Source organism: Protopterus annectens, chromosome 8.part0 (assembly GCF_019279795.1).
Source record: "Protopterus annectens isolate FY-2018-M chromosome 8.part0, PAN1.0, whole genome shotgun sequence".
NCBI classification, from domain to species: Eukaryota; Metazoa; Chordata; order Ceratodontiformes; family Protopteridae; genus Protopterus; species Protopterus annectens.
Window position 1 is genome coordinate 1,894,689,992 of NC_056741.1, and position 25,499 is coordinate 1,894,715,490.

Below are 25,499 nucleotides of genomic sequence, written 5' to 3' on the forward strand. Positions count from 1 at the left end.
TTGTTTCCTCTTGCCTTCCTCCAGTCTGTCCCAAATATTTACCAGATTGGTCTTCTGCTTTTTTGCGCATGTGCCTGAACCACTGTAATCTATTCCTTAGCTCCAACTGCAGAAGATGGATAACTGCCTCTGATGCCTTGTTTTTTGCTATTGCAACTCCTTTCTTAGCCTCTTTGTTAGCCAACCAGTATTCCTTTTTAGCCTGTCAAGCTTTTCTATCTTCAACTTTGTCCTACACTTTTTTCTTTTGATGACTTCCTGGACTTCTGCATTCCACCACCAGCTTTCCTTATGTACCTTATTTCCATACCTGGATTGACCACTTATTTGTTCTGTAGTCCACACACATGCTGTTTTAAGACACTGCCATTCTTCTTCAGCTCCACCTATTTCCTCTTCTTCTTGAGATGCTAGAGCCCTAAGGAATTCCTTGAACTCTCTTCGGTCAACTTCCAGGTCTTCAGCCTATTCTCTGTTGACATTGGAGCCTTCTCTGACCACTGCTTACAGCCAATTGCGACAACTAATGGTTTATGATGTGGGCTGACTATTTCACTGGGAATGACTTTGCAAGCACTGATTCTAACCCAGTGATTTTCCTTACTAGAAGGAAGTCTACCAAAGTTGCATGTTGGCCACTCTTGTACGTGATCTTGCAACTGTCTCTCTTTCTGAACCATATGTTAGCTACTATCAAGCCATTAGCCAGACAGAAGTCTAAAATGGCCTCTTCTTTATTCCTGTTGCCCTACTGATGTGGACCGAGGCAGTCCTCATATCCTTTTCTGCTTATCCATATATGTGCATTTGTCACCCATTATCAACACTAATTCATATTGTCCTGCTTTATCTAGTACGTCCTGTCACTGCTGTCTGAATGCCTCTTTTCCTTACTATCACAACCCTGTTGTGGGGAATAGGTTGAGATTATGAATACTTTCCTATCATTAGGATGGAGTCAGATTGCCAGGAGTCTGTCACTAATTCTGATGACATCCCTCACTGCCTTCTGAAGCCTCTCCCTAACCAGAATTGTCACACCATTTCTAGCCCATCCTCCTCCTGAGTAGTAGACTCTGGATCCCAAGCCAAGTGACTTTGCTGCACTGCCTTTCCATCTTGTCTCCTTGATACATAATTTGTCCAGCCTCCTCCTTACCATCATGTCATCCACTTCCAAGCTCTGTCCCATCAGTGAACCTACATTGAGTGTAGCAATTCTTAGTTCATGTTTGGCAGATTGATTGGTTTTACATCCAGCTTTTTCTCAATAGAGCTATCCCAGGTAATTCAAGCTGGCAACTGGACACCAGCCGGCCAGCTGCTTATTGACCCAGGGCTGCTGTGTTTTATGGTGGGCACACAATGGTTAAAGGGGGCACATATACCCCTCCCACTGTTAGCATGAGTCCTTGGTGTAGGTCAGAGTAGGCCAGATTCTCAACCCACTTATCACCAGCAAATACCCATGCCCATTTGGTGACATTAGTCAACATGAACAAATCGCCTACAGCCATATTTTTACACAGTCATGTGACTAGTCCTGCCACGGCACATAGTCCGTGAACTGTATTCTCCTATCTTGAGGATACTGCACACCACAGTAGATGCCCAAAGCTGTTGGACTTTAGAACTCTTCCCCTATAGGGCAATGATGTTATAAAATTCATGGAACTCCCCCACATCTTTCTTGTATACAAAATGTAGGTCAATGTAGCTTAAAATAACTCACTGCATTCTAATTAAAATACAGATTTATTTTACAGATGTATACATACACACCCATCCACCCCTTCACACCAAAGAATAAGGTTCTCATTAAACATTCACCCTTGAGGCATTTGGGCCCTATCAAGTGTGCCTGACTGAAGGCAGAAAAGACAAAAATAGTTGCAGAAATGTTAGTTCTTGTGGAGTTAATACAAGTCAGGAAAGAAGGAAGGATGAGAACTACTATACTCACAAACAACTTGAAAGTTTTTTTTTTAATACCAAAACTACTAATAAAGCAGTGGTTAGCTTCTGTTGTATAAAGTGATCAGGCACTGAATATGACTACAATGACTGGGGAAACATTAGTGACCCAGGTGCTGAATAAACCAACCAGAGAAAGGGGAAATGGGTGGCCAATGCCAGCATGACCATCACGGGGTGGTTCAGTCAGGTGCAACACCAACTCATGCAGAGACTTAGCAGTAAAAAATGAAACAACAGAGCAGAGGTGCATTCTTGATTCTGCACAAGTTATGATAACCAGCAGCCTTTTAAGGCTGTGTAAAGAAGACATACCAGGCTCTCACAAAAAATGTGTGCATGCATCAGCCACATTAGGCTGGGCACTTAAACCATCAAAAAAATTTTGATTGCCTAGGGATGCTTTTCTTTGAAAAACCAATGCCTCATGGAAGTACAGTCGTGTACATAAACGTTCTGCAGCAGTAGATGTTCTAATAGATCCCCGTTGCAAGTGCCCAAGTTATATAGGTCCTATTGCTCTACACTGATGAACTTTGCAAAGTTTGAGAGCACTCCAGACAGCCCAACTGCCAGGAACAAGTGCAGCACCCCATATAAAAGGCAGCTGGAGCACCAACTTCTTCATAGTATGGCAGCAAGAGTCCTGAAAACTTATGCTGGGAAATAAAGTGAGTTATATGCAAAGGGAGACAAGCACAACCCCAGCCAACACAACATGAATAGCCAGAAGAAAAAAAACAGCAATTCTGCAGGAAGGGATGGCTACTGTAATGATGATCCATTAGAGCATTTACTGCTAAAGAAGGATTACTTAAAATTTGCACTCATTACATGGATCACTGCTGTGGTAGCCTGAACCATATAATTAGACTACCATAGCTTAGACTGAAATAAAGAAGATGGAGGATGTCAATAACAGACTCCAAGAGTAAAATGGTCTTCCATGATAAAATTGTCAAAAATCAACCTTGTGAGCTGGTTCAAATGTAAATGAAGTAAGCTTTTCAAGCATAAAATTGAGGTCTCAAGGAGAAACTACCAGTTTCCTAAGTGACAGTGTAAGCAAGACCCCTTTCAAAAACTGTTTATCTTGAGCATTGTTAAAAAGAAGTGATTTAAAAGGGTAGATAAACAGAGATGGCTGCCAAATGTACCATGATAAAAGACTAAAGCAATCCAGTGGACAATAATCCACACAAATAAAATCAAGAACCAGAGGCAAACAAGGCTGAAAAGGATCCTGGTTTCTTTGAGTGGCAACAACTGGAAAATCTTTCCTCTTGTGAATTTCTAGTAGCAGGTTTGCTTACCTCCTTTAATATCTGCTGCATGTCCTCAGAAAAAAGGACCTAAAAGGTACCAACATTTTATCACCCAGGCAGTTAGCTGAAGAGTTTCCAGATTGATGTTCACCAAATTCCTCCTGTCTTGTGTGAGTAATCTTGTCTGTGTGAAAGCTTCTGGACTGTAAAAGAACAACCATTGTGGCTTCAGCTAGAAGAGAGTCAGCACCACAATTTTTGCTGTGTCCTTTTGGATCTTTGGAAAACCTCGACGATCAGTTAAAAGGACAGAAAACATACAGAAACGTTTCCATCCTTGAGGATAAGAATGCATCTGTCTTCATGCCCTGCCTGCAAGGAGTCCTGGAACAGAATTTCTTCAGTTACTTGTTCTGAAAGAAGGCAAACAGATCTATTTGACAAGCTCCTCACAGTCAGATCAATTCTTGTAAGACCCCAGGTGAAATTTCTATGCATGGGGGTATATCCTAGTCTTGCTGAAATAGCCTACAGTTAAGATTTTGCTAGAATGGAACTTATAAAGCTTGAAGAGCTGAATTACTGTCACAGGTTATCATAGCCAGTCTGATAAACAGGAGTGGTGGTGGTTATGAACCACATCACTGTGGTATAGTCCTTCTACACTTTTAGAAGTCCTACGGAACAGAGATGCTTCGAGGCCTTCAAAACATTGCTAAACATCAAACATCTCCCAAACCTTTATTTGATTCTGCTTTTATACAGGATCTCTCAGAGCTTACAGTTTTATCCTTTTCGAAACTGCTCCCCACACAAGATCTGAAGCATCTGTTGTGATATATTGGAGGAAAGTCAGAAGGAAGAAAAGAAGACCTGGATTGCAAGTTATATGGTTCACCCACCATCTAGTCTTCCTCACTACAAACCCCATAACTGAAAACTAAAAAAGTCAAGGAGTGTAGATGCTGAATCCGGAAGCATGGCTATGGTGTGGTAAGAGAGGAAATCATTGTGTTGGGAGGGCATGATCAGCCATACACAATCCTGTTTTTTTTTTCTTTAGTAGAGGAGCTAGATGGGGTGAGGATGGTTGTAAATGTAACAATCCGATGGTTACAATGTAAGTTTATAACAGCAAGCTTTTTTTTTTTTGCATGCTGTTAAGTTGAAGAGCTACCTAGGGTGGGGTGCTGGCTTGTGCTATCAGCACATGCTGCTGATTGAGCCAGCTACACCTCTGGCTGAATACAGAATGATGTAAGGTACCACTGTATTTTCCTCATGTGTAGTCTGGCAAAGGACAGTATGATAATCATCAATGTTATGTACCCTATAGTCCTGAGAAACTCCCTTGCAGATGCTAGGTTTAGGCTGGATAAACTCAGGAAGAACTGCTGAAATATTTCTTATTTGTCTGGGAAGGAAAGGTTCTTCCAAGACCAAGTCCAGTAACCATCACAGGAAAGTCATTCTGTGAGATGGGATGAGATGACTTCTGCAAATTGACTGAAAACTCAAATTGAGAAGTTCCCAAGCTTTTGGAAAGAAAAAATACAAAGGTAGAAAATCATAAAATATTACAAGCATTCAACCTAACAATAAAATCCATACCTCTTCAAAAGTTAGGATTTACCCAACTCATGATATATAACAATGTTTATTATACACGCCTTAGACTACATAAGTTTAACTCTAGAAACTCCAAATTCTGCCCATATTGTAAAGATGAGATCGCTGACCTTTTACATATGTTCTGGAGCTGTAAATGTGTATACAAACTTTGGAACTCCCTGAAAGTACAGCTACAAAAGATGGGATACCAATCATCAACACTCACGTGGGAATTCACGATACTGCATATTCCCCCAATTAACCTATCCAAAACTCAAACTATCATCCTAATCAATATCTTTTTATTAATGAAATTGTACATAGCTACAAACTGGTTGACTCCATCTAAAATCTCATGGAATAACTTCAGGAAGCTAGCGATAAGGCATATATTAGCCCACAAATACATAATAAACAGACAAAACAAAAACCCTAACATTTTGAAACATTGGGAACAAATTTTCAACATAATACTTGCATAAATAATTAATTCTAGAAAACAATTACAACATATACAATAAAATCATAACATGATATAGCACTATTCTAACCTGATGGTTTAACCCTGGAGAAAACAAAGCTTATCTCTTTTTATACTAGCATAATGTGAAAGCATTCATGTAAATAGTGTAAATATGTTGTTAAAATATTGCAGTTATAACAGTCATATAGAACCTGTGGCTACTCTTGTTGAAATGATGTATACTGAAAACAAACTATAAAGAAATATTACTGAAAAAAAAAGAATAAAACACAGAAATAATTAAAAAAAAAATTGAGAAGTTCCTGAACAGTTCTAAAAACTTTTGATAGCAGGAAGGAGTCTGCAAAGATAAGACAATTGCCCAAATATAGAAATACATGAATAGTCTGAAGTCTGCAATAAGCAAGGACAGGCGCTAAGCATTCTGTTAATACCCATGATGCAGTGAATTGATAATGTAAGCCAGACATAGCAAGTCAGTGCCTGAAATCCTTGATAATATGAATGTGGCATTAGGCATTCTTTAGATCCAGCTTTATCATGAGGTGGAATCAGATTTACAAGATTCTGAAGGGCTAACATGTTGAACTTTTGAATTTAGGCAAAAATGTTTAGGAAAGAAAATCCAGTACTGTCATTCAGGATAATTCTGATTTAGGAACTAGGAAAATTCTTGAATAAAAAAAAATCCCTAAGAGATTTAAGGGCACAGTTTCTTTAATTCCCTAAGGGGAGGAGGGAATTTCCTGAAACGGGGCAGGGGCTTCCATTGCCAAGCATACCACATTTGAATTATATTCAGAACACAACTGTCCAAGGCTGTCTGGTTAGAAAAGAAAAAATGAAGTCTCAGGAATATGGAAATGCTGCCAGAGTGGGAAAAACCTCAGACAGTCATGCTGACAGACAACTGTCCTTGACTTTTACCTGTTTTTCTTTTTGGAACCTCCTTTCCACCATTTTTTAAACCCTAATTTCTAGCTCATTGCTGCTTAATATAGTTAATTGGCAAAAGGAGCTGAGAGGAAATTATTTGGTCTGTTAAAGAAGGGATGAAAGATCTGTGTCATTCCTTGAATCAATTTTCCCCCTTCAGACTTAAACACTTCATATAAAGAGGTCACGTCTGAACTTCTGCAGCTAAGAGAAAATTTAAAATCTGATTATGCATCCTTGGGAAAATTTTGACAGCAGAGCCAAGCCAAGCCAATCTTCTCAAAACTGATCAAGATGCAGCAGCTCAAAGAAAAGGCAGCAGCATCATAAGTACATTTTAAAGCATTCTTATACACCTGAGACACAGCTGCCAAAAAACATTTAATTAATTATTTATCTCCGAAGGAAGATTAGCCATTAACTTCTGCATATACCTTGAACCAAGAAGAAGAAGAAACCAGCGGAAAAATCAACCACACAACACTACTGAATAAAACCTTATGTATAAAAGCACCACACATTGTTATCCAATCATTGTCTCCTCCCCATATTCCTACACATCCGTTAACCCCCTGTATGTCTAATGTCTTGTAGAGACCAAAGTATTTTTACATTATTTATTTAAACTTAATTCAAACTGTGGACTTAAATATGTAAATACACAAATAAATTCATTGTGTATACCCTGACTTCCCATAGTTATTATAATACACCGGTCCGTACATTAATGAAATTGAGCTAATTTCATTGAGACCTGGGAAATGACAAGCATCTATCCGAAGTTGCCACAAAAGCTCCAGTCGCTCTAAAAGCAGTGAGTCTGGTCTCCCTTGATTACCACTCAAAACTTGGTCAATTGCCCTGAATTTAAACTTATGGTTTTCATATTCCATAGTGTGCCTAGCTAAAGCGTTTTCCTCTTTCCTTCTACTGATACTGTAGAGGTGTTCGTAAACACACTCCTTCAACTTCCGATCAGTTTTACCTATGTAATACGCAGGGCACTGTTGGCACTGAGCTACGTAAACAACCATTTTCGACTGAAAATCTAGTCTGTACTTAATGGTGTATTTCTTCTCTCTTATAAAATAATTTTGACTAACTTCCATATACTTGCAGTAGTTGCACATGCCGCACCTATACATGCCCTGCCTATTGAGTAACTGTGTGTCCTCTCTTTCCAGAAGGCTTTTTAAATTTGGGCTCCTTTTAAAAATAATCTGTGGTATCATTCCCAGTCTATGCCTGATAGATGTGTCATGCTTGATCAATTCCCAGTTCTTATATACAATGATTCTGATTTCAACAGCATCCAAGCTGAATGGTGTAATAAAGCTGTATGAAATATATGCCTTATTATCTGAAGTTGTTCCACTTCTTTCAAGTGGGTTGTTGACCAACCTTCCCCTTACTTGTCCTAAAATGGGCTTATAGATACTCCTTCTTTTGTCTTGGACTTCTAAAATTAGTCCACTAACTAGAGTAACTGGGAACCCTCTTCTCAAAAACATATCACTCAAATTACTACATTCCCCATGGAAATCTTCCTTCTTTGTTATCATTCTAGCTGCCCTAACTAATTGCTCTTTTACCACTGATCTTTTTGGTAAAGAGGATGGCAGCTAGAAAAGTGTAAAAATGCATGTGAGTAGGTCTCCTTTCTGTAAATTTTTGCTGTGTATTGCCCATTACTTATAGCTTTGCTTAAATCAATATCCAAGTAGGCTATCCTTTCTGAATGGTAGTTGGATGTAAATTGCAGAAAATCAGTAGTGTTATCAAAATAACTCATTAACTCTCTAGCTGTATCCTCTCGACCTTAAATAATCATGAAGATGTTGTCCAAGAACCTTGTATAGAAATAAATTTGATTGCAAAAATGATTTTTCTTTTTTATAAATTCTCGTTCCCAGTATGCCATCACCAGATTGGCAAAGCTGGCTCCACATGGGGAGTCCATCGCCACGCCAATCTTTTGAAGGAAAAATCTGTTATCATTTCTGATTTGGAGGTCTCTGCTGTTTTGGGTAAATTTCTTTTGAGAGCGTCCACGAAGGTGGGTGCGTGGTTTGTGTTTTTATGTGACAGCTGTGATGATGGGTGTTCTGGAGGGCTATGTGTTCCATGTGGTATGGTGCAGGTGTTGACCTTCTCCTCTTGACCAGCTATTCCAGTCTTGGTGGAGAATGTATGTCTTCCAGTTTGGATATATAAGTGCACCTCTCACAAAGTCTGAGTATTGGGAGGTAAGAGGAGATGGTTATCTGTGTACATGAGGAAGTTGCTACCCTGCCTCAGAATGCCCGAGTTCAACAGGTTAATAGGAGAAAGCACAGTCAACTGACCTTTAGACATGCCAGGAGGGTTGGTCATTATTAATAAGTACTGGAGCTCTTTTCTTATAGGACGTTTAGTGCTATTAGCACTTAAGGGTGGCCACGGTGGTGCAGCGGTTAGCGTTACCACCTCACAGCAAGAGGTTCTCCAGTTCAATTCTCAGCTGGGGTGCCTTCTGTGTGGAGTCTGCATGTCCTCCCTGTGGTCGCATGGGTTTCCTCCGGGTGCTCCGGTTTCCTCCCACATCCCAAAGACATGCTGTAGGTGGATTGGACACTCTAAAATGGCCCTAGATGTGAGTGTGTGCATGTGTGTGCCTTCTGTGGAAGGTTGGGCGCCGGGCTGGCAACTCGACACTGTAAAACTCCACTGCCAATCATGAGCAGACAGATGATCTGCTGTGGTGACCCCTAACTGGGAAAAAGCCAAAAGAAGAAGAAGAAGTGCTATTAGCACTTATGTGTGCTACAATAATTGCTACAAGAAGTCAGATGAAGTGCTAGGCAAATAAGCTAGTTAAATACAAGAGAGAAGAGAACTAGCAAGATCTAAGAGAAAAATTGAAGAGCAGATTTTCTGGCATCGGTAATAGTTTACCCTAGCTTAGTGGCGATGCACAGCACACAAACCTGTGCAAACACAGGCTTTTAAAGCAGAAAGTTGAAAGGGAGCTGGAAACCATTCCTCTTGTGGTAGATAGGCTACCTAATGCATACCACTCCCACTGATAGGCTGAGAGGCTTCCCTCTAACACAGAAAGGTCTGGGGAACTCAGAAACTACAGTACAGTCCTGAATACAGCAAATCTGTATTTGGACTACTCTAGTAACAGGAAAACATTTGCAAAGCCTGTCCTTTTATTAAAGTTAGCAACACATTTGTACATCCTAAAATGAATAAGGAATATTTATTTAAAGGCTTTGCCAATTGTAGAAGTAAGAATGTGATATACATGTCAATGCTGCTCTGCTTTCTATATAGGAAAAATGGACAGAATGTTGAAGGAGCATATTCTTAGACATAATCAAGACATTAAAAATCAAGTAGGAACAAATGCACTATATGGGCATATTAAAACCAACACAGGTCATAATTTCAGATTTATTGACATTAATAAACTCTTAGAAACACCAAGAGGAGGAGACACAGTTAATCGCACTTAAATAGAGGAAAGTAAGTGGATCATGAACTTAAGAGCGGATTTGAAGCCAGGACTGAATTAAATTGTTCCTATTAAGCCGATTCTAAAAGGAAGGACTTTGAGAAAGTGAAGCATACGCACTGAAAGAAGGGCGTGACAGAAAGGTAGCTTCCTATTGGCTGCTTGCTTTCACGGACTGACAAAAGGATTATTTAAATAAATGAAAGCTGCATTTTTATTTAGGATTTGAGAAAGGTTAAAAACCGAAAGTGCTTATCCACTTAGCAGCTGGACTGTATCAGTTTTTTAAAAAGTATCAGTATTAATAAAGTGAACTAGTTCTTAGATTTTAACAATTTTAGCTTTGGTGGCAGTTTGCTTTGTTTTACTTTACGTTTATTTGTCTAAACAAACTGCCTTTAGTGGTGACACCAACAAGCTTGTTCTAGTAACAGGAAAGGTGGGAAAACAAGCTAGAACTTTTTTTTTTAATATAATAGTAGCAAACGAGCAAACTGATTTAAACAAATTAACCAATAAAAAAGCTCAAAACTGAGCCCTGTTCCAGCAGTCTTCAATCAGATAAGTTCAAACTGCACACTCCTGCCACTAGGGTGCAAGGGAACCTTCTCCAAAAAAAGATGGCCTGGATTAGTGTTCAAGTTATACAAACAAAGCTAGAATCAGCAGGTCTGAATCTAGTCTATGCTACAGAAAACAAGGCACATCAATTTCAGAAAAAAACAGTTCAAATAAGTAGGCATAACAAGCCTTGAACCAGAAATTCCCAGCTCAGAAGGGCAGAATCTACCCTCCCCTCCCACAAGAGTGCAGACCACAAACCTTCTTAATGTAAAATAACTGGCCTGAAGCCCAAGTGCTTAAACCAGGCAGCAAAAGCAAAATAAAGTAATAAAGTAGGAAGAAACACAAATACAGTAAAAGCAGATGAATAAAGTGCATTTTTTGGTTAAGTGGGAAGGGATGAAACACAATAATTTAAGGTTAAGAAACTAAGGAGGTGAGCCTTCCCAAATGATCTCTCTCCACTCAGTAGAATAAGCTGATGAGATGGGACTGGGAGGAATGTCCAGAATGAGATTTATAGTAGGGGTGGGCAACTCAATAGCCAACAAATTTAAGACCACAACAAGGAATGGGTGGGTGCATGGGGAACTCAAAAACTCCAATGAAACAGAAAACTTAAAAAACAAAACAAATGTAATACTAGAATAAGATACAAAATAGAAGTGATCAAACCATAAATAAAGAGCTTCAAATCAAAATTAAATGCAGAGATGAGTGATACTCAGAGCAATGCAGACCACACAAACACTTCAGACAACTACCAATGTTTCTAAATAAACAGCAATGCTGTCTCTCAGCTCCTCCCACTAATTAACTGATGCTATTCACAGTTTGCAAAGGAATTCTTCACAAAATAATTCTTGGTAACTTTTTTAACTGACCCTAGCCAAGAACTCTTAAAATTCCAACAGAACAGAAAACTTAAAACAAAATAAATGTAATACTAGAAAAAGATACAAAATAGAACTGATCAAACATTAAATAAAGAGCTTCAAATCAAAATCAAATGCAGAGATGAGTGATACTCAGAGCAATGCAGACCACGCAAACACTTCAGATATTACAGAGATTTATCTTAGTAAATGAATAAAACAGATTTTTGTTCAGTTTATTCACATATCCTCATGAACAGATTTAATTAGGCATTACCCAAACTGCTGCACTTCTCTAGAAACTTGCAGCACAGTACACTGTGACTGCAGCACTCACAAAGGCTAAAGTGATTCAAACAGAATGCAAGATGGTGAAATATGTTCACAGCTGTGTTGCAGATCAGGAGATTAGGGTAACAAAATGTAATGGCTGGCATTTGAACACTGTATACTACTTTAAGTGGTATTGTGGACAGCTAAATGTAGCTGCCCCTACACTGGACTGCCAGTTTCAAACTTTAATGTCAATCACCACTAAAAAGTGAGTAGAAATTATCCAGATATGCAGTTGCTTTTATTCAACCAATGGAAGTCATATTTAAGGAACTATCTTGGATCTGTCACACTTAAGATGAGATACTAGATGGACAAGGTGCCTCAGAGGCTACTTCTTTCTGGAAGGATTATTGCAAGAAGGAATCAAATTCCAGTTTACATTTGATATTTGTGTTCTGAACCTTGGCTCTAGAAGATTTGCCACTGATGAAATGACATCCCAACTCATGTGCAAACATGGGAAAAAAGGGGTTGTGTATGGATGGTTAGATGTATTCTTCTAAACATTTAATGTACTTTTAGATAATGTCTACTTGGGTTATTTTAATGATTTGAATTACCGACCTGAAGCCTCCAAGTATTACTGGACTTTGTCAATCAGCAATACTGTATAGCATTGTTTGATTTGCTTTTGCCTGATCCTATGAACTATTGGCCTTTCCCCTTCAGTATAACATTGTTGGACATGACAGTTCAGGACCTGGGTTACTCTTGTTGGTATGTCACTGTAGATTTAAAAAGCATTTTTCCCACATCTCTGCCTCAGTTTTTGGATTTTGACTTACTTAAATAAGTACACCGAGACTTTAGTTTTACAGAGACAAAGGCATAAAGCTATATAATTTCTAATCAAAGTACATAACCTTGAATAAAATATTGAAAATGCTCTATATACAACATGAAAATTCAAGAGTTGACACATCAAAGCACAAAAACAGCTTACTCAAATTGCAGTGCTTTGACACACATAAATTACATGCAACTGAACACTATATCCAAGTTGTGATACAAAAACAATCTTACATCTAGTCAGTCTTGTACAGGTTCCAGTAAGAGTAATATAAACAGCAATCCATTTACAAAAATATAAAATGTAGATTAATTCACAATAAAATAATTCATAATTTTAGCTGTATGTGTGTTTGCACACTATTTGTATAAATATACACTCCACTACACAAATTATAAACACAAACTGATTTTATATACAGTCGCAAACTGAGCCCCCTTGCAACCTTCAGTGTAGTGTTGGGGGATTTGTGCCCCTTACATATCACTCACTTTAGTGATTACATATGTTGGTTTCATGGCAGAGAGGGATGGCATCCTTCAATTAGTGGTCAGTTGCAGGGAAAAAATAGTCAGTATTGGTAGGAATGCTGGAGATCAGAGGGTAAGCAGTAGCAGTCTACTCAGTAGGTAAAACATACCTGAAAGGTAGCATATTTTGCAAGACTGACTGATAGCACTTCAGGGTTGAGAATGTAGTATGTTAGTAGGGCCAATATGCATACAATGACATGTTGTGATGTATAGCAAAAATTCCTTTATGGCTGTTTGTATGCTGACTGCTCTTACTGGGTGGGGAGCTAACAGGCAATCTTTGCAGCTATCAGTCATATGGTCAACAGGCACAGGAGAACTATTGAACCTTGATCATGACCATAGTCAGACTAGTTGCTTCACGGAGGATCCAAAGGAGAAGGATGGGAGTATGTTGCCAGCTTTAGAGCTCCATCTTTGGTGGGGGGGGGGGTGCTTTTGCTACTGGTAAGTTAGTTGCCACCATGTAAGCAGCTTGCATGGAACCAAAATGACTAGTAAGTACCAAGGGAATGTGCTTGATAAACTTAAGTGGATAGTACCCCCTTGAAGTCAGTCTTTGGAATCACACACATGCAAGAGGAGAGCAAAGGATGCATCCTGTCCTGCAATTGTGCAGGTGCTCATGTTCACAAATAGGGTTGGAGTTAGGACCTTAAGAGAATGGTCTTCATTGCCTGGATGCAGATGGCACAAAAATTTCTCCTCCATGATTATCTGAAGAACAGTTCTTCTATTTCCTAGTGGTAAAAACAGACTGAAAGTTAAATTGGGGGAGGGGGGGGTCAAAAAATAGGGAAGCAAAAAAGAAACTGAACATCAAAGTTATACACACACACAAATACATATATATATATATATATATATATATATATATATATATATATATATATATGGGTCTGTCACATAATCGAACCACACTTTGCTGAAACACTTTTTATAGAGACAAAAAGAGTGAATGTTAAATAAAATGAACATTCAAATCAGCAAAAATTACCACAGGAAAAGGAAACACTTGGCCACTTTACGAACCCACATCCACACCCCCCAAGCTATATATACCAATTCCAAGATTGCACTACAGTGAGGAAAAGGGCAGTTGCTTCCTTTCCCTGTGGAATTTTTCACTGATGTGAACGTTCACTTTACTGAATGTTTGAATGTTTGCTCTTTTCTTCTCGAACAAAAGAGTTTCATCAAAGTGTGGTTCAATTATGTGAAGTAGACCCATATATACACACACACATATATATATATATATATATATATATATATATATATACACACACACACACACACACACACACACACACACACACACACACACACACACACACACACACTAATATTATATTTACACACACCCTTGTGTGTGTATGTTTAGATAATGCCTGTGTATGCAAATATTCTAGTTGTTAAATTCAAATAGCCAGCAGCTTTTCCAAGTCAAGAATCAAACAGTTTGTCAGTTCTTGATTTGGTGAGTATACAGAGTGCTACATTTGATCCCATCCCTTCAGGAGTCATGCAAAAAAAAAGCATTCCATATATCCACAGATATGCCAGCTGCTTCACTGTAACTAGTTATGTGATGATGGAATGTGACCAAGAAAAAAAAAAAAAGAGAGACTAGAATCATAAATTCACATGCATACATATTGTACATGTGTATATATATATATATATATATATATATATATATATATATATATATATCTATATATAAATACATACACACATAATATATAACATAGATGCACCACAAACACACACAGACACAAAGAAATGCATGTGCACTGTGTGCTATAAATCGTACTCACACCAAGATTCCAGTAGTTTAGAGTAAGATGATGATCATTTGCTTATGCATAAAAATAAAAGTACTCCAGTTACTTTCATGGTACTTCAGCCTCAGAAACAAACATATATTAACATATATAGTGATTTGGGATTCAAGGGGCAGCCCCCACATCAAATAGAGGGGCTTCTACTCCTTCCCATGTACAACACTGTTAAACGGACCATGCATGCTTTCAGTATTGTCTGCTTTGAATATATAACATGTCTGGTTGTCTTCTTTAGATACCTAGAAACCAAGGTTTCTTGGTGGAAGCTGTCAGCTATAAAAATACTGGGCTGTACTTTTTCATAATCGGAGCTTTTCTTTTTGTTACAATCACCAACAGTTGGCAACTGTGTTGCCCTCTCAGATTATTGGGAGTAGCACCTCCTGTTGTGTGATTGTGTCTTTTGGAACATTTATGAGAATTCAGTTCCTTGTGGATACTATCAGGTTTTAAGTACAGATACATTTTTACTCATTTTAAATGATGAGCCAATACTGTGCATACCATAAACACTTTTGTTTTCAATCTAGCTTACAGGACTTACTACTTAGTGGTATTATCATAAACGAACTATAATCCTGAGTAAGTTGCTATTTTATTTTTACTGTCTGCTAGTAATTTTGCCTCTATGACTAAAGGTGTACATAATTCTTTACTTTAGTTACCAGGCTTGTAATAGAAATATATCAGAAGTATAAACCAAATGTGTTTCCTACTCAAAAGACAAGCAAGCTAAAATGATCATGTCTATGGGCTGTCAGTCTTATTTTTCACTGAAACTCTGCTAAAAGGAGAGGAACATGGCAAATGACTTTCTAAGAAAAGAAATTGAAGAGAAAACAGTCACAATGGGCATTGCTGGGGTGAGGGGCTATCCCCAACACCTTCAACTTTATCAGACTAACTTCCAACATACATAGACTTGAAGAAAACAGGAAAACTAAATTTAAGTACAAACATTAAGGGAATCATTTTATACTATTTTATACATTTATCCCCCTATTTCTCTCTTGTTGTGAAACTCAGAAAACAGATGTGAATTTATGGAACTGCCTGTTCAGAATTTAAACTTATCAAAACTTTGCAGCTCCACAAATAAAAATTCATAAAGTATTCAAAACAACTAACCACATCTCTTTCTAGAACAGCTTTAGTTCACTTGAGAGGCTGATGAATGAATAGAATGAGAGAGAGAGAAGGTTGGTTGATGTGGGGATAGTGAATCAGGAAGAGAAACAGATTAGCAAGAAGGAAGTAAGGACAGCTATGAAGAGGATGAAGAATGGAAAGGCTGTTGGCCCAGATGACATACCAATGGAAGCATGGAGGTGCTTAGGAGAAATGGCAGTAGAATTTTTAACTAAATTGTTTAATGAAATTTTGGAAAGTCAGAGGATGCCTGAGAAGTGGAGAAAAAGTGTTTTGGTACCTATCTTTAAGAATAAGGGTGATGTGCAGAGCTGCAGTAACTACAGAGGGATAAAATTGATCAGTCACAGCTTGAAGTTATGGGAAAGAGGAGTAGAAGCTAGGTTAAGAAGGGAGGTGATGATTAGTGATCAGCGGTATGGTTTCATGCCAGGAAAGAGCACTACAGATGCAATGTTTGTTCTGAGAGTGTTATTGGAGAAATACAGAGAAGGCAGAAGGAGTTGCATTGTGTCTTTGTAGACTTGGAGAAAGCATATGACAGGGTGCCTAGAGAAGAGTTGTGGTATTGTATGAGGAAGTTGGGAGTGGCAGAGAAGTATGTAAGAGTGGTACAGGATATGTACAAGGGTAGTGTGACAGTGGTAAGGACTGCAGTGGGAGTAACAGATCCATTTAAGGTGGAGGTGGGATTACATCTTATTTGTAGTGGTGATGGACAGGTTGACAGATGAGATTAGACAGGAGGCCCCATGGACTATGATGTTTGCAGATGACATTGTGATCTGTAGTGAGAGTAGGAATCAGGTTGAGGAGACTCTGGAGAGGTGGAGATATGCTCTAGAGAGCAGAGGAATGAAGGTCAGCAGGGCTAAGACAGAATATATGTGTGTAAATGAGAGGGAGGGTAGAGGAATGGTGAGGATGCAGGGAGTAGAGTTGGTAAAGGTGGATGAGTTTAAGTACTTGGGATCAACAGTTCAGAGTAATGGTGAATGTGGAAGAGAGGTGAAGAAGAGAGTACAGGTAGGGTGGAATGGGTGGAGAAGAGTGTCAGGAGTGATTTGTGACAGACGGGTACCAGTAAGAGTGAAAGGGAAGGTCTACAAGAGGGTAGTGAGACCAGCTATGTTATATGGGTTGGAGACAGTGGCATTGTCAAAAAGGCAGGAGTCAGAGCTGGATGTGGCAGAGTTAAAGATGTTAAAATTTGCACTCGGTGTGACTATGGTGGATAGGATTAGGAATCAGTATATTAGAGGATCAGCTCTTGTTGGACAGTTTGGAGACAAAGCAAGAGAGATGAGATTGCGTTGGTTTGGACATGTGCTGAGGAGGGATGATGGGTATATTGGGAAAAAGATGCTAAGGATGGAGCTGCCAGGTAAGAGGAAAAGAGGAAAGCCTAAGATAATGTTTATGGACATGGTGAGAGAGGATATGCAGTCAGTTGGTGTGACAGAGCAAGATGCAGAGGATAGGAAGAAATGGAAAGAGATGATCCACTGTGGCGACCCCTAATGGGAAAAGCTGAAAGATGATGATGATTACTATTTTCCTTTCAAATTCTAAATAATAATATAATACCAATAAAGATATTCAGACTTTCAATACAAACTTTAAGGGAATCATTTTATACTTATCCTGTACTGTTAGTCAATGTGATTTGGTTACTTGCTATAGTTTCTCAGTTTTCTTCTTTTCTAGGACATTTCAGCTAGCTGTGCATTAGCACTGCAAGTATTCAGAGTTTTAGAGATTTCTTGTCACCATACCTCTTAACTGCCCAGATTTTTACAGAATGGCCAGATTTTTGTCTCATATTTTTAGCCTGTTTCTGATAAAGTTTGTGGTTTTCTGGCAAATCACTAGAATGATCTGAGAATTGAAGTCACTAAATAATGGCATACATTTTAGTTTCAGACGTCAAATCCTTCAAAAATGTATGTTAAAACAAACCCTGTTACTCTAGCAACTTTCTAAGTTTATAAGAGCAATATTAAAAAATATGTCCCTATTTTTGGGCCTTTGTCCCCCCCATTTTGTTGGGCTTTGTCCAAATTTCTTGCTTAGAGAGATTGAGAGGTATGCTTTATCCAAATGATCATCACTCTCATAGGATCATAGGAAGTTACTAGGCTATTGGCGCTGAGGCCCTTACAAGTCTAGCCAAGAATTTAGCCCATGTTCCAACAAGTCAGCACCCTATGCCACTGTCCAGCAGGGACACAGGTGGAATGCCAGGGAAGTATTTTCTATTCCCCATCCAGTTATCTAGGTCGTGCTTAAAAAGGTTTAATGGGGTACTCTGCTTTATGTGGAGAGGGAGTCTATTCCACAAAAGGGGGAGTCTCTGGGATGAGGTACTCTGCTTTATGTGGAGAAGGAGTCTGTTCCACAAAAGGGGGAGTCTCTGGGACACAAAGCTGTCCTGTCAATGATGTCCTATTGATGTCACAGACCAGGTTGATGTCGCACGTGTGGGTTACTCAAGTGGAGCTTGACTTGTGGATATGCAGCAGTCCCATCAGGTTGGTGTCTGAGATTGCTTTGTATGGCAGACAGAGGTAACTTCTGAGGATTCTGTAGGAGACTGACTAGAGGGACAGGGCTTTTAGCCTATCTGTGTAGGGTAGTTGTTTGAGGCCCTGGATTCTCTGGGTGAGGAACCTCTGTGGTCTCTCCAGCTGCTGCATGTGCTTTATGAGGTACATGCCAAAAGGGGCATTTTACTCAATAATGGGTCTTATAAGGGAAGAATACAGGGATGTTATGACCACCTTGTCCCTGGATGAGATACCCTTACTAATGAGGTGGGCCGTGTAGAAAGCTTTTCATACAACGGAGGCAATATGGTGGTCAAAAGTCAGTTTGCTATCAACCTGGGTGCCTAAATCTCTCACGACTAATTGCGTACTTAGTACCTTATTATCAATGTGATAATTTGTGGAGATGTCACTCTCCCCAAAAGGGATGATGATGCATTTTTTGGCATTCAGTTTGAGGCCATGTTTTTGGCACCAGTCATTTGTTTGAGTGAGACCCTCTTGGAGGATGTCCACACCACTAGGGGAATTAGTGACAGCACCCAGCTTGCAGTCATCTGCAAACTTATCAGCCATAACCCACTAGATTTGGCCGAGAAGTATATCCCAAACAGCAGAGGCCCCAAGACCAATCCCTGGGGTACACCGGTTGTTACGGGTCTAGTACTTGAGGTGGCTTGCCCTATTTTGACTAGGTGGGTTATATCAGTGAGCCAGTTTGCTACCCATCTGGTAACATATGGATTGATGCCTAGTTGAGAGAGTTTATTATACTTGAGTGAGGAATAGTATCGAAGGCTTTGACCAGGTCATGGTAGGTGGTGTGTATCATCTTCTCCTCATCTGTGCCCTTGATGACTGTCTCATTTCATAACATTCCAATTAATATTACTATTGTTGTTTTTTTTTAAACACTTTCCATGCCAAAGCCTGCATTAATTTCATGTCAGGAAATCAAAATGAATTTTGCAGCACAGGCACTAGGTGGTCAAAAATCAAGCAACCACATGCTTTTCTAAATAAAATGAATTCTTTAAAGAAACAAAGTCATACATTTTGACAATTAAAACACAACAAAATATATTCTTGCACAGGAAAATATATATTTTTTGGGGAAAAAAATGGCATTAGGAAAAATACCACCACTTAACTACTCCTACTACTACCACTAACTGAAGGCAACTAACCTACCTGTGGCTTTTAAGATCATTTAGCAGTTGCAAAAGCTCACATGCAAAACCCTAGACATTAGCCCACTGACTCTGGGCAAAAGGTTCTCTTTTTGTCTGCAGTCCATTGAAAATGTTTTTTGCACACTGTTCCACATATCCAGTGAACACACAGTATGAAACAAAGTCTAACTGAACAGTGATCCATTGCACTAACTTCTTAAGAAGAGTCATATCACTTGAAGAAACTCCAGAGGGTTTTAATTAGTTTCACATTTTTTCATCTTTGCAAATAAATAAATAAATAAAAATTAAAAGGCATCTTCACACTGTACATGTTTTCACAAAGTGATACATGTAAAACACACAAAACAAATTAACTGCATTCCAACACCAAAATTAAACATCCTCAGAGGAAACGTGTAGATAAGTCTTCCTTCAGTTGTGCCATTCATACACAAACCAGAACAGAGCATAATTTAACATTTAAGCTTTCACCTTCATGTATAGTGTAGAAACAGAAAGTTTCCAATCACAGTTTATGCAAGAAAACATAGTCCAGATATGTTGACTAAGCAGAGATCCTGCAACTGGTGCACAATGTTCATACTGCCTTTTCTCAGTTACTCCTTGAGCTTACTAGCCTGCCAGTACCTTGTTTGAAATATTTTGGGCTGCCTTTTTCTCCTAACTGTGTGGTTACCTCAAAAGGACTGCACTTTTTCCTTCAAGGTTAAAAGATGCCATCATTAACCCTGTCATTAGAAAAGCATCACTTCATTCTTACTATCTGTAGAACTACTGACCTATGAATACTTTTATATTAAAAAAAAAAAACATCTGCAACTTACAAAAAAACATGTTTTATGTACAGCTGGAATTGAGTAAGTATTCACAAGGTCTGGATCCATGTTTATTTAACTGTAAACTAAGACACAGCACTGAGACAACCACTGAAAATAGCATTAATGTCCTCCTAGTGGTGAGAGGATCAACTACACATGCCATACTGATCTTCCTTCATTCTATTCCATCATGGTTCTCTGTGATTTCATTCACTTTTGACATCCGTGCACCATAGAATACTGATACACCACCTGTGGATCTACTGAGGACCCACAAATCTTGGCTCCTCCACAGTTTATGGCACACATACTACCACACTTAAGAGTTCATTTGAAGGAAGGTTAAGGAGCAGTTAAGATGTTATTGTTACATTTATGAGCTCCAGCTTTACTTTTATTAAGTGATTACAGCTGATTTTATTGACTTAAATAAGTGTTAACATAGTTGAGCTTACTTGGACAACTTAGTTATGACTCAACACACACATACTTTGCCAACAAATTGTCAAATAATCTATACCTTTCTCCTTATTTGTTACTGGAGGAGGATATTGAAATTGGTTCTCTAGTGAGGGTGATACAAGTGTTCCTTAGGCAGAAATTGAAGATAAAACTTATATCCCCTAAATCATCCACTTGATTACTCGGGATAATTTGACTGTTGCCCACTGTCTGATCCCTACCAGCCCATACTACTATAATATACATTTACTATGGATTGAATGGCTCTGATCTTGAGCTTTAGTTTCTGAAGTGACAATGTTTTGTTATCTCCGAAATGAGTTTACCCTTTGGAATTCCAAAACAGCTTAGTTAAACATTGTGATATTCTTTACAATTGTATTTCTGTACAAACATTACAGCGGTATCATGCCAAATACCAATTTAACAGCCAGGTACATTTAAAATTGTGACGTTAAATACAAATATAAAAAAATATATATTTTAATAAATAATGCTTTTTATTGAGTCACTCTAGAAAGTGAAAAATAAGGAAAAAGAGTGAAAACTTTGCAAAAGAAACATAGACAAGCTGATTTCAAAAAAGCATTCAGGGTTGGTTTTGCTGATTCTGTTATTAAGGTAGCAGAAAAGTAGCATGAATTAGCAAAACCAACCTTGAATGCTTTTCTGAAATCAGCTTGTCTGTGCTTCTTTTGCAAAGTTTTCACTCTTTTTCCTTATTTTTAACTTTTTAGAGTGACTCAGTAAAAAGTGTTCTTTATTAATTTTTTTATATATTTTTATTCTTACTTTTTAGTTTATAAATAAAATGTAACAGTCATTCTGTATACAGAATTAGTGCCATATTTTACTTAAAAACTAAGAAGTAAAAAGAGTGTGAGAGCTTGCATTTTCGATGTCTTGCCTAGTCACTACTGTGAGCTGTCCAGGGTGCTGAAATGCTGGGTATTGCATAATGAATGGTTCCCAGTGGATGTAGGTCACAGCTGAGTGGTGGAGGAATGTGACAGAACCACAGAGAAAGCCACAAAGCCAATCTCAATAAAAAGCATTCTAATAATAATAAAATAAAAAAGCATTCTAAAAAGGATGTCATACACTGATCTCAACCAAATGAGACTACTGTAATGTTATTCCGTGGGTTCAATAGCTGTTACACTGACCAGAGCTGATAGAGAGCTGATGTGCACCAGTTGCAGGATCTCTGCTTAGACATTGGTCTGTTTTTGTCTTTTTCCATTTTTAAAATGTGTTTCCTGTTTGTAGTTTCAAAACAGTATAAACAAAAAGTGTTATACTTTTTGTATTTATCCCTGTGCAAACATCATACAGCGACATATTGCATTATTTTGACATTTCAGTATTTACAAAAAGTTAAAAAACACATAATGCATGCCAAAATGCTACCCATAGTCAAGAATAAATGAAGTGAGAATTTTCCAGACATACACACTGTGTAATGTTTAACCTTCAGTTATTTGGGAACCAACTTCCTCCTGCCTACAGTACAGCAGAAAAAAATCAATGAAGTCAGTTAGCAATGATCACCATAGAACATAGGCATTTTCTGAGTCCCTGGTGGCAACGTTTAAAAAAGACTCTGAAAAGGCAGCTACACTTGTGTGCTATGATGACCCATATTAAGGGACTCTATTTGTTTTTTTTCTTGTTCCTTCTATACTGCAGGCAGGATGAAGTTTAGTATCCAAAGTAAGTGAAAGGCTACACATACGAGTAAACGGAGAGATCGGTTGCCATGCAAACACAAGATACCACAGTCTTATCATAGTATCACACAATGCAAGAATCGCAGTTAATGCAATTAATATGTGATGCTTTTCTAAAGGAGACAGTAGAATTAATAGTATCTCTATATCCAGAGAACCAAGTGAAGCGTTGGGATAGGGGACTAGAATATGGAAAAAAATATCATACTGAAAAAGTGTCCTTCCATAGCCCAATCTATCCACATTTTAAACAAACCCGTTTTCAATTCAGTGGGAGTACTTACAGATCTTGGCAAGACTTGCTACCAAAATCCACACCGCTATAAGATAAGGTCCTTCCACATGCTCCCACTCCCATTTGACTATGTCAAATCCAACTGGCGTTCCATCACTGACTGGGCTCGTGATACTCGGGTCTTCAACAGGATTTAACATCTGGGGACCGTCCGTACTAAGGGTGCTGTCTGAATCTGTGCCCCGCACCCCAACAGGAACAGCTTGTCTCCTTTGGAGTTTTGAGGGTGATACCGACGGTTCGCTTTCTGCCAACAAGCTCTCTACAAAAACTGCGCCTATGACAGGAATAGTGAAGGCAGCCACAAGTCCAGGCATTAGGGAAAGCACGGATGTCCGCATTTTAACCGATGTTAACTAACGCATCGAGGGTGAATCATCTTTTCCGACTGACAGAAGATACAGGAACAAAGACAGAGCGCTTTTTCTTCCATACAGAATCGAAATTGCCGGCCGACTTTCTTTAAACGAAGGCACAAAGTAACGTAGTACGGCACGTGACCACAGCCCTTCCCACGCGGGAGCGCGGCCCGGACCACCTGTAACTTAAGACGCGAGAAGTACCGGTATAACCAAGGGATGTGAAGATGTCCAACATCTGCTGTAGCTACCACAATGCGTTACATGCCTAATTATGGATGCCACCAACTGTATACTTGGACTGCTTATAAGCAGAGCAGATATAGATATTTCCTAACTGCAGCTGAGATCTAGTGAACAGCTTCCAAATTTCTGATGCTGTGTGAAACGTATGACCAATGCCCTTGAGTTAAGACGCGAAATGAGCATTGAGCAGCAAAGTAAAACTAATCAATTACTACAGTGTAATCAATCTAACACGGTGCATGCTCCCCCTTTTGGCCACCGCAATACTGAGTCTGCAGGGCGAATGACATCCAAAGCCGCAGGTTACAAATTGGACTGAACTAGAGCAATCTCCCAACTACCCCTGCAGTAACGAGCAGTATCTTATGTGAATGTGCAATCATAACAATTCAGTCAGCAATAGGTTGCATTTTTCCCACTGCTTTCTCTATTGAGGTCACAGTCAGTAATGCATGTAATCGATTGACCAGTAATCAATACCATGCCAGCAAGCAGCATAGGTCAAATGACAAACTACAGAAAATTTAGGACACTGGCTTTCTCTCACCACGTAGGATGTATGCTGCACCTAACTGTCCCAGATTGACGTTCTGTTGCATATTTTACTTTACCCAAGTGATTAATGTAATAGCTTTGGTAGCCTATACATTATTTATTTTATGATATAACGAATGTGCAGGATGCTGCAACATTTTTATCATAGCCATGCTGGATAGATACTTTTGGAGTAGTGCAGGTCTATGCGATAAAATTGCTAATATTATGATGGTTTTTGGAGTCTGCTAGTCAAAGTGGAAGAAAAATACAAATAATAATAATAATAATAATAAATCCGTAAAAGGAGCAGATTCAGAGCAGTTAACGAGTTAATGGACAGCAGGAGGGCAGGCAAAGTGGGCCAAAAAAAAAAGTGTTGGTATTCGGATTTGATATATTTAAAAATATATACTTTTCAGTATTGTACTTTACTGATGCCAGCTTGAGTATAATTGCTAATAAAACAACTTATCTGTATAACAGATGACATGTACTACAAGTTACAGCTTAACACCCTTGAAAATAACATATGGTTAACACTGTGGGGATTAAGAAAAACAGTTTTAAATCAACAGGCAATAATGCAAAAGTCTGTTAGGGAAAAGGTTCCTAAGTTCATAGAATGGTTAATAATGCTGATGGAATTTCCCACAAATGGGAAAAGAATTTTATCAGTACTGTACAAATTAGTTAAAGAAACAAGAGTTCATAATAAACAAAATATATGGAAATACTATGAAACAGTTAATGGTAAAATGCCAGATGATAAAGATACATCTCCAAAACTAACGTCTTTATCACTATATTGGCAACTTTTCACTTGGCAATTTATATATAGAACATACTTAATACCACACAAATTAGAATTAATATATAAAAAAGAAACTAGATGTTGGAGGTGTAAATCACAATCAATAGCTAATTGGCAACACGTTCTATGAATACCATTTACATAAACAATATTGGGAAAGTATTAATTATTTGTTACAGGCACTGTTCACTGATAATTTCTAACTTACAAAATCTCTAGTTTTGTTGAATACACCTGTGCTGTCTTGTATTCCAAGGCAAAAAATATGTAACTTTGTGGACTCTCCTTGCTATTGAAAGGAAAAATATTACACAGAACTGGAAAACTGTAACTCCTCCCAATTTTAAACATTTCAAGAACATGGTGTTATCAGTCTCGCAGTTGGAATTGAAAACAATCAAGGAAAGAACAGAACAACCTATTTCCTTAAGCATTGCCTGGCAGAAAGTAAATCAAGTGCTGGAAAGAGAAGACTGTAATAAATTATAATCATATTCAAATATACATTCAAGAAAACAAAGTTTTTCAAGTACAGGCATCCTATGTAAAGAGTTGTTTTTTGTAATGTTTGTTTTTGGAATTGTTTCTCCACTTTAAGCTTTGACTATATAAATATATCTTTGATATACATACCGT

At 38.4% G+C, this 25,499-nt stretch overlaps 1 protein-coding gene across 1 annotated transcript in view; it reads right to left on the reverse strand.

Annotated features, from left to right (window-relative positions):
* SLC9A5 (solute carrier family 9 member A5) overlaps nucleotides 1–24,108 on the reverse strand; it is a 2,700,532-nt gene extending 2,676,424 nt beyond the window's left edge. The window contains exon 1 of the mRNA XM_044081386.1: nucleotides 22,900–24,108. Within this exon, the coding sequence (XP_043937321.1) occupies nucleotides 22,900–23,251 (352 nt within the window). The 5' untranslated portion in view covers nucleotides 23,252–24,108. The remainder of the gene's footprint in view (nucleotides 1–22,899) is intronic.
* Nucleotides 24,109–25,499: the final 1,391 nt, after the last annotated feature.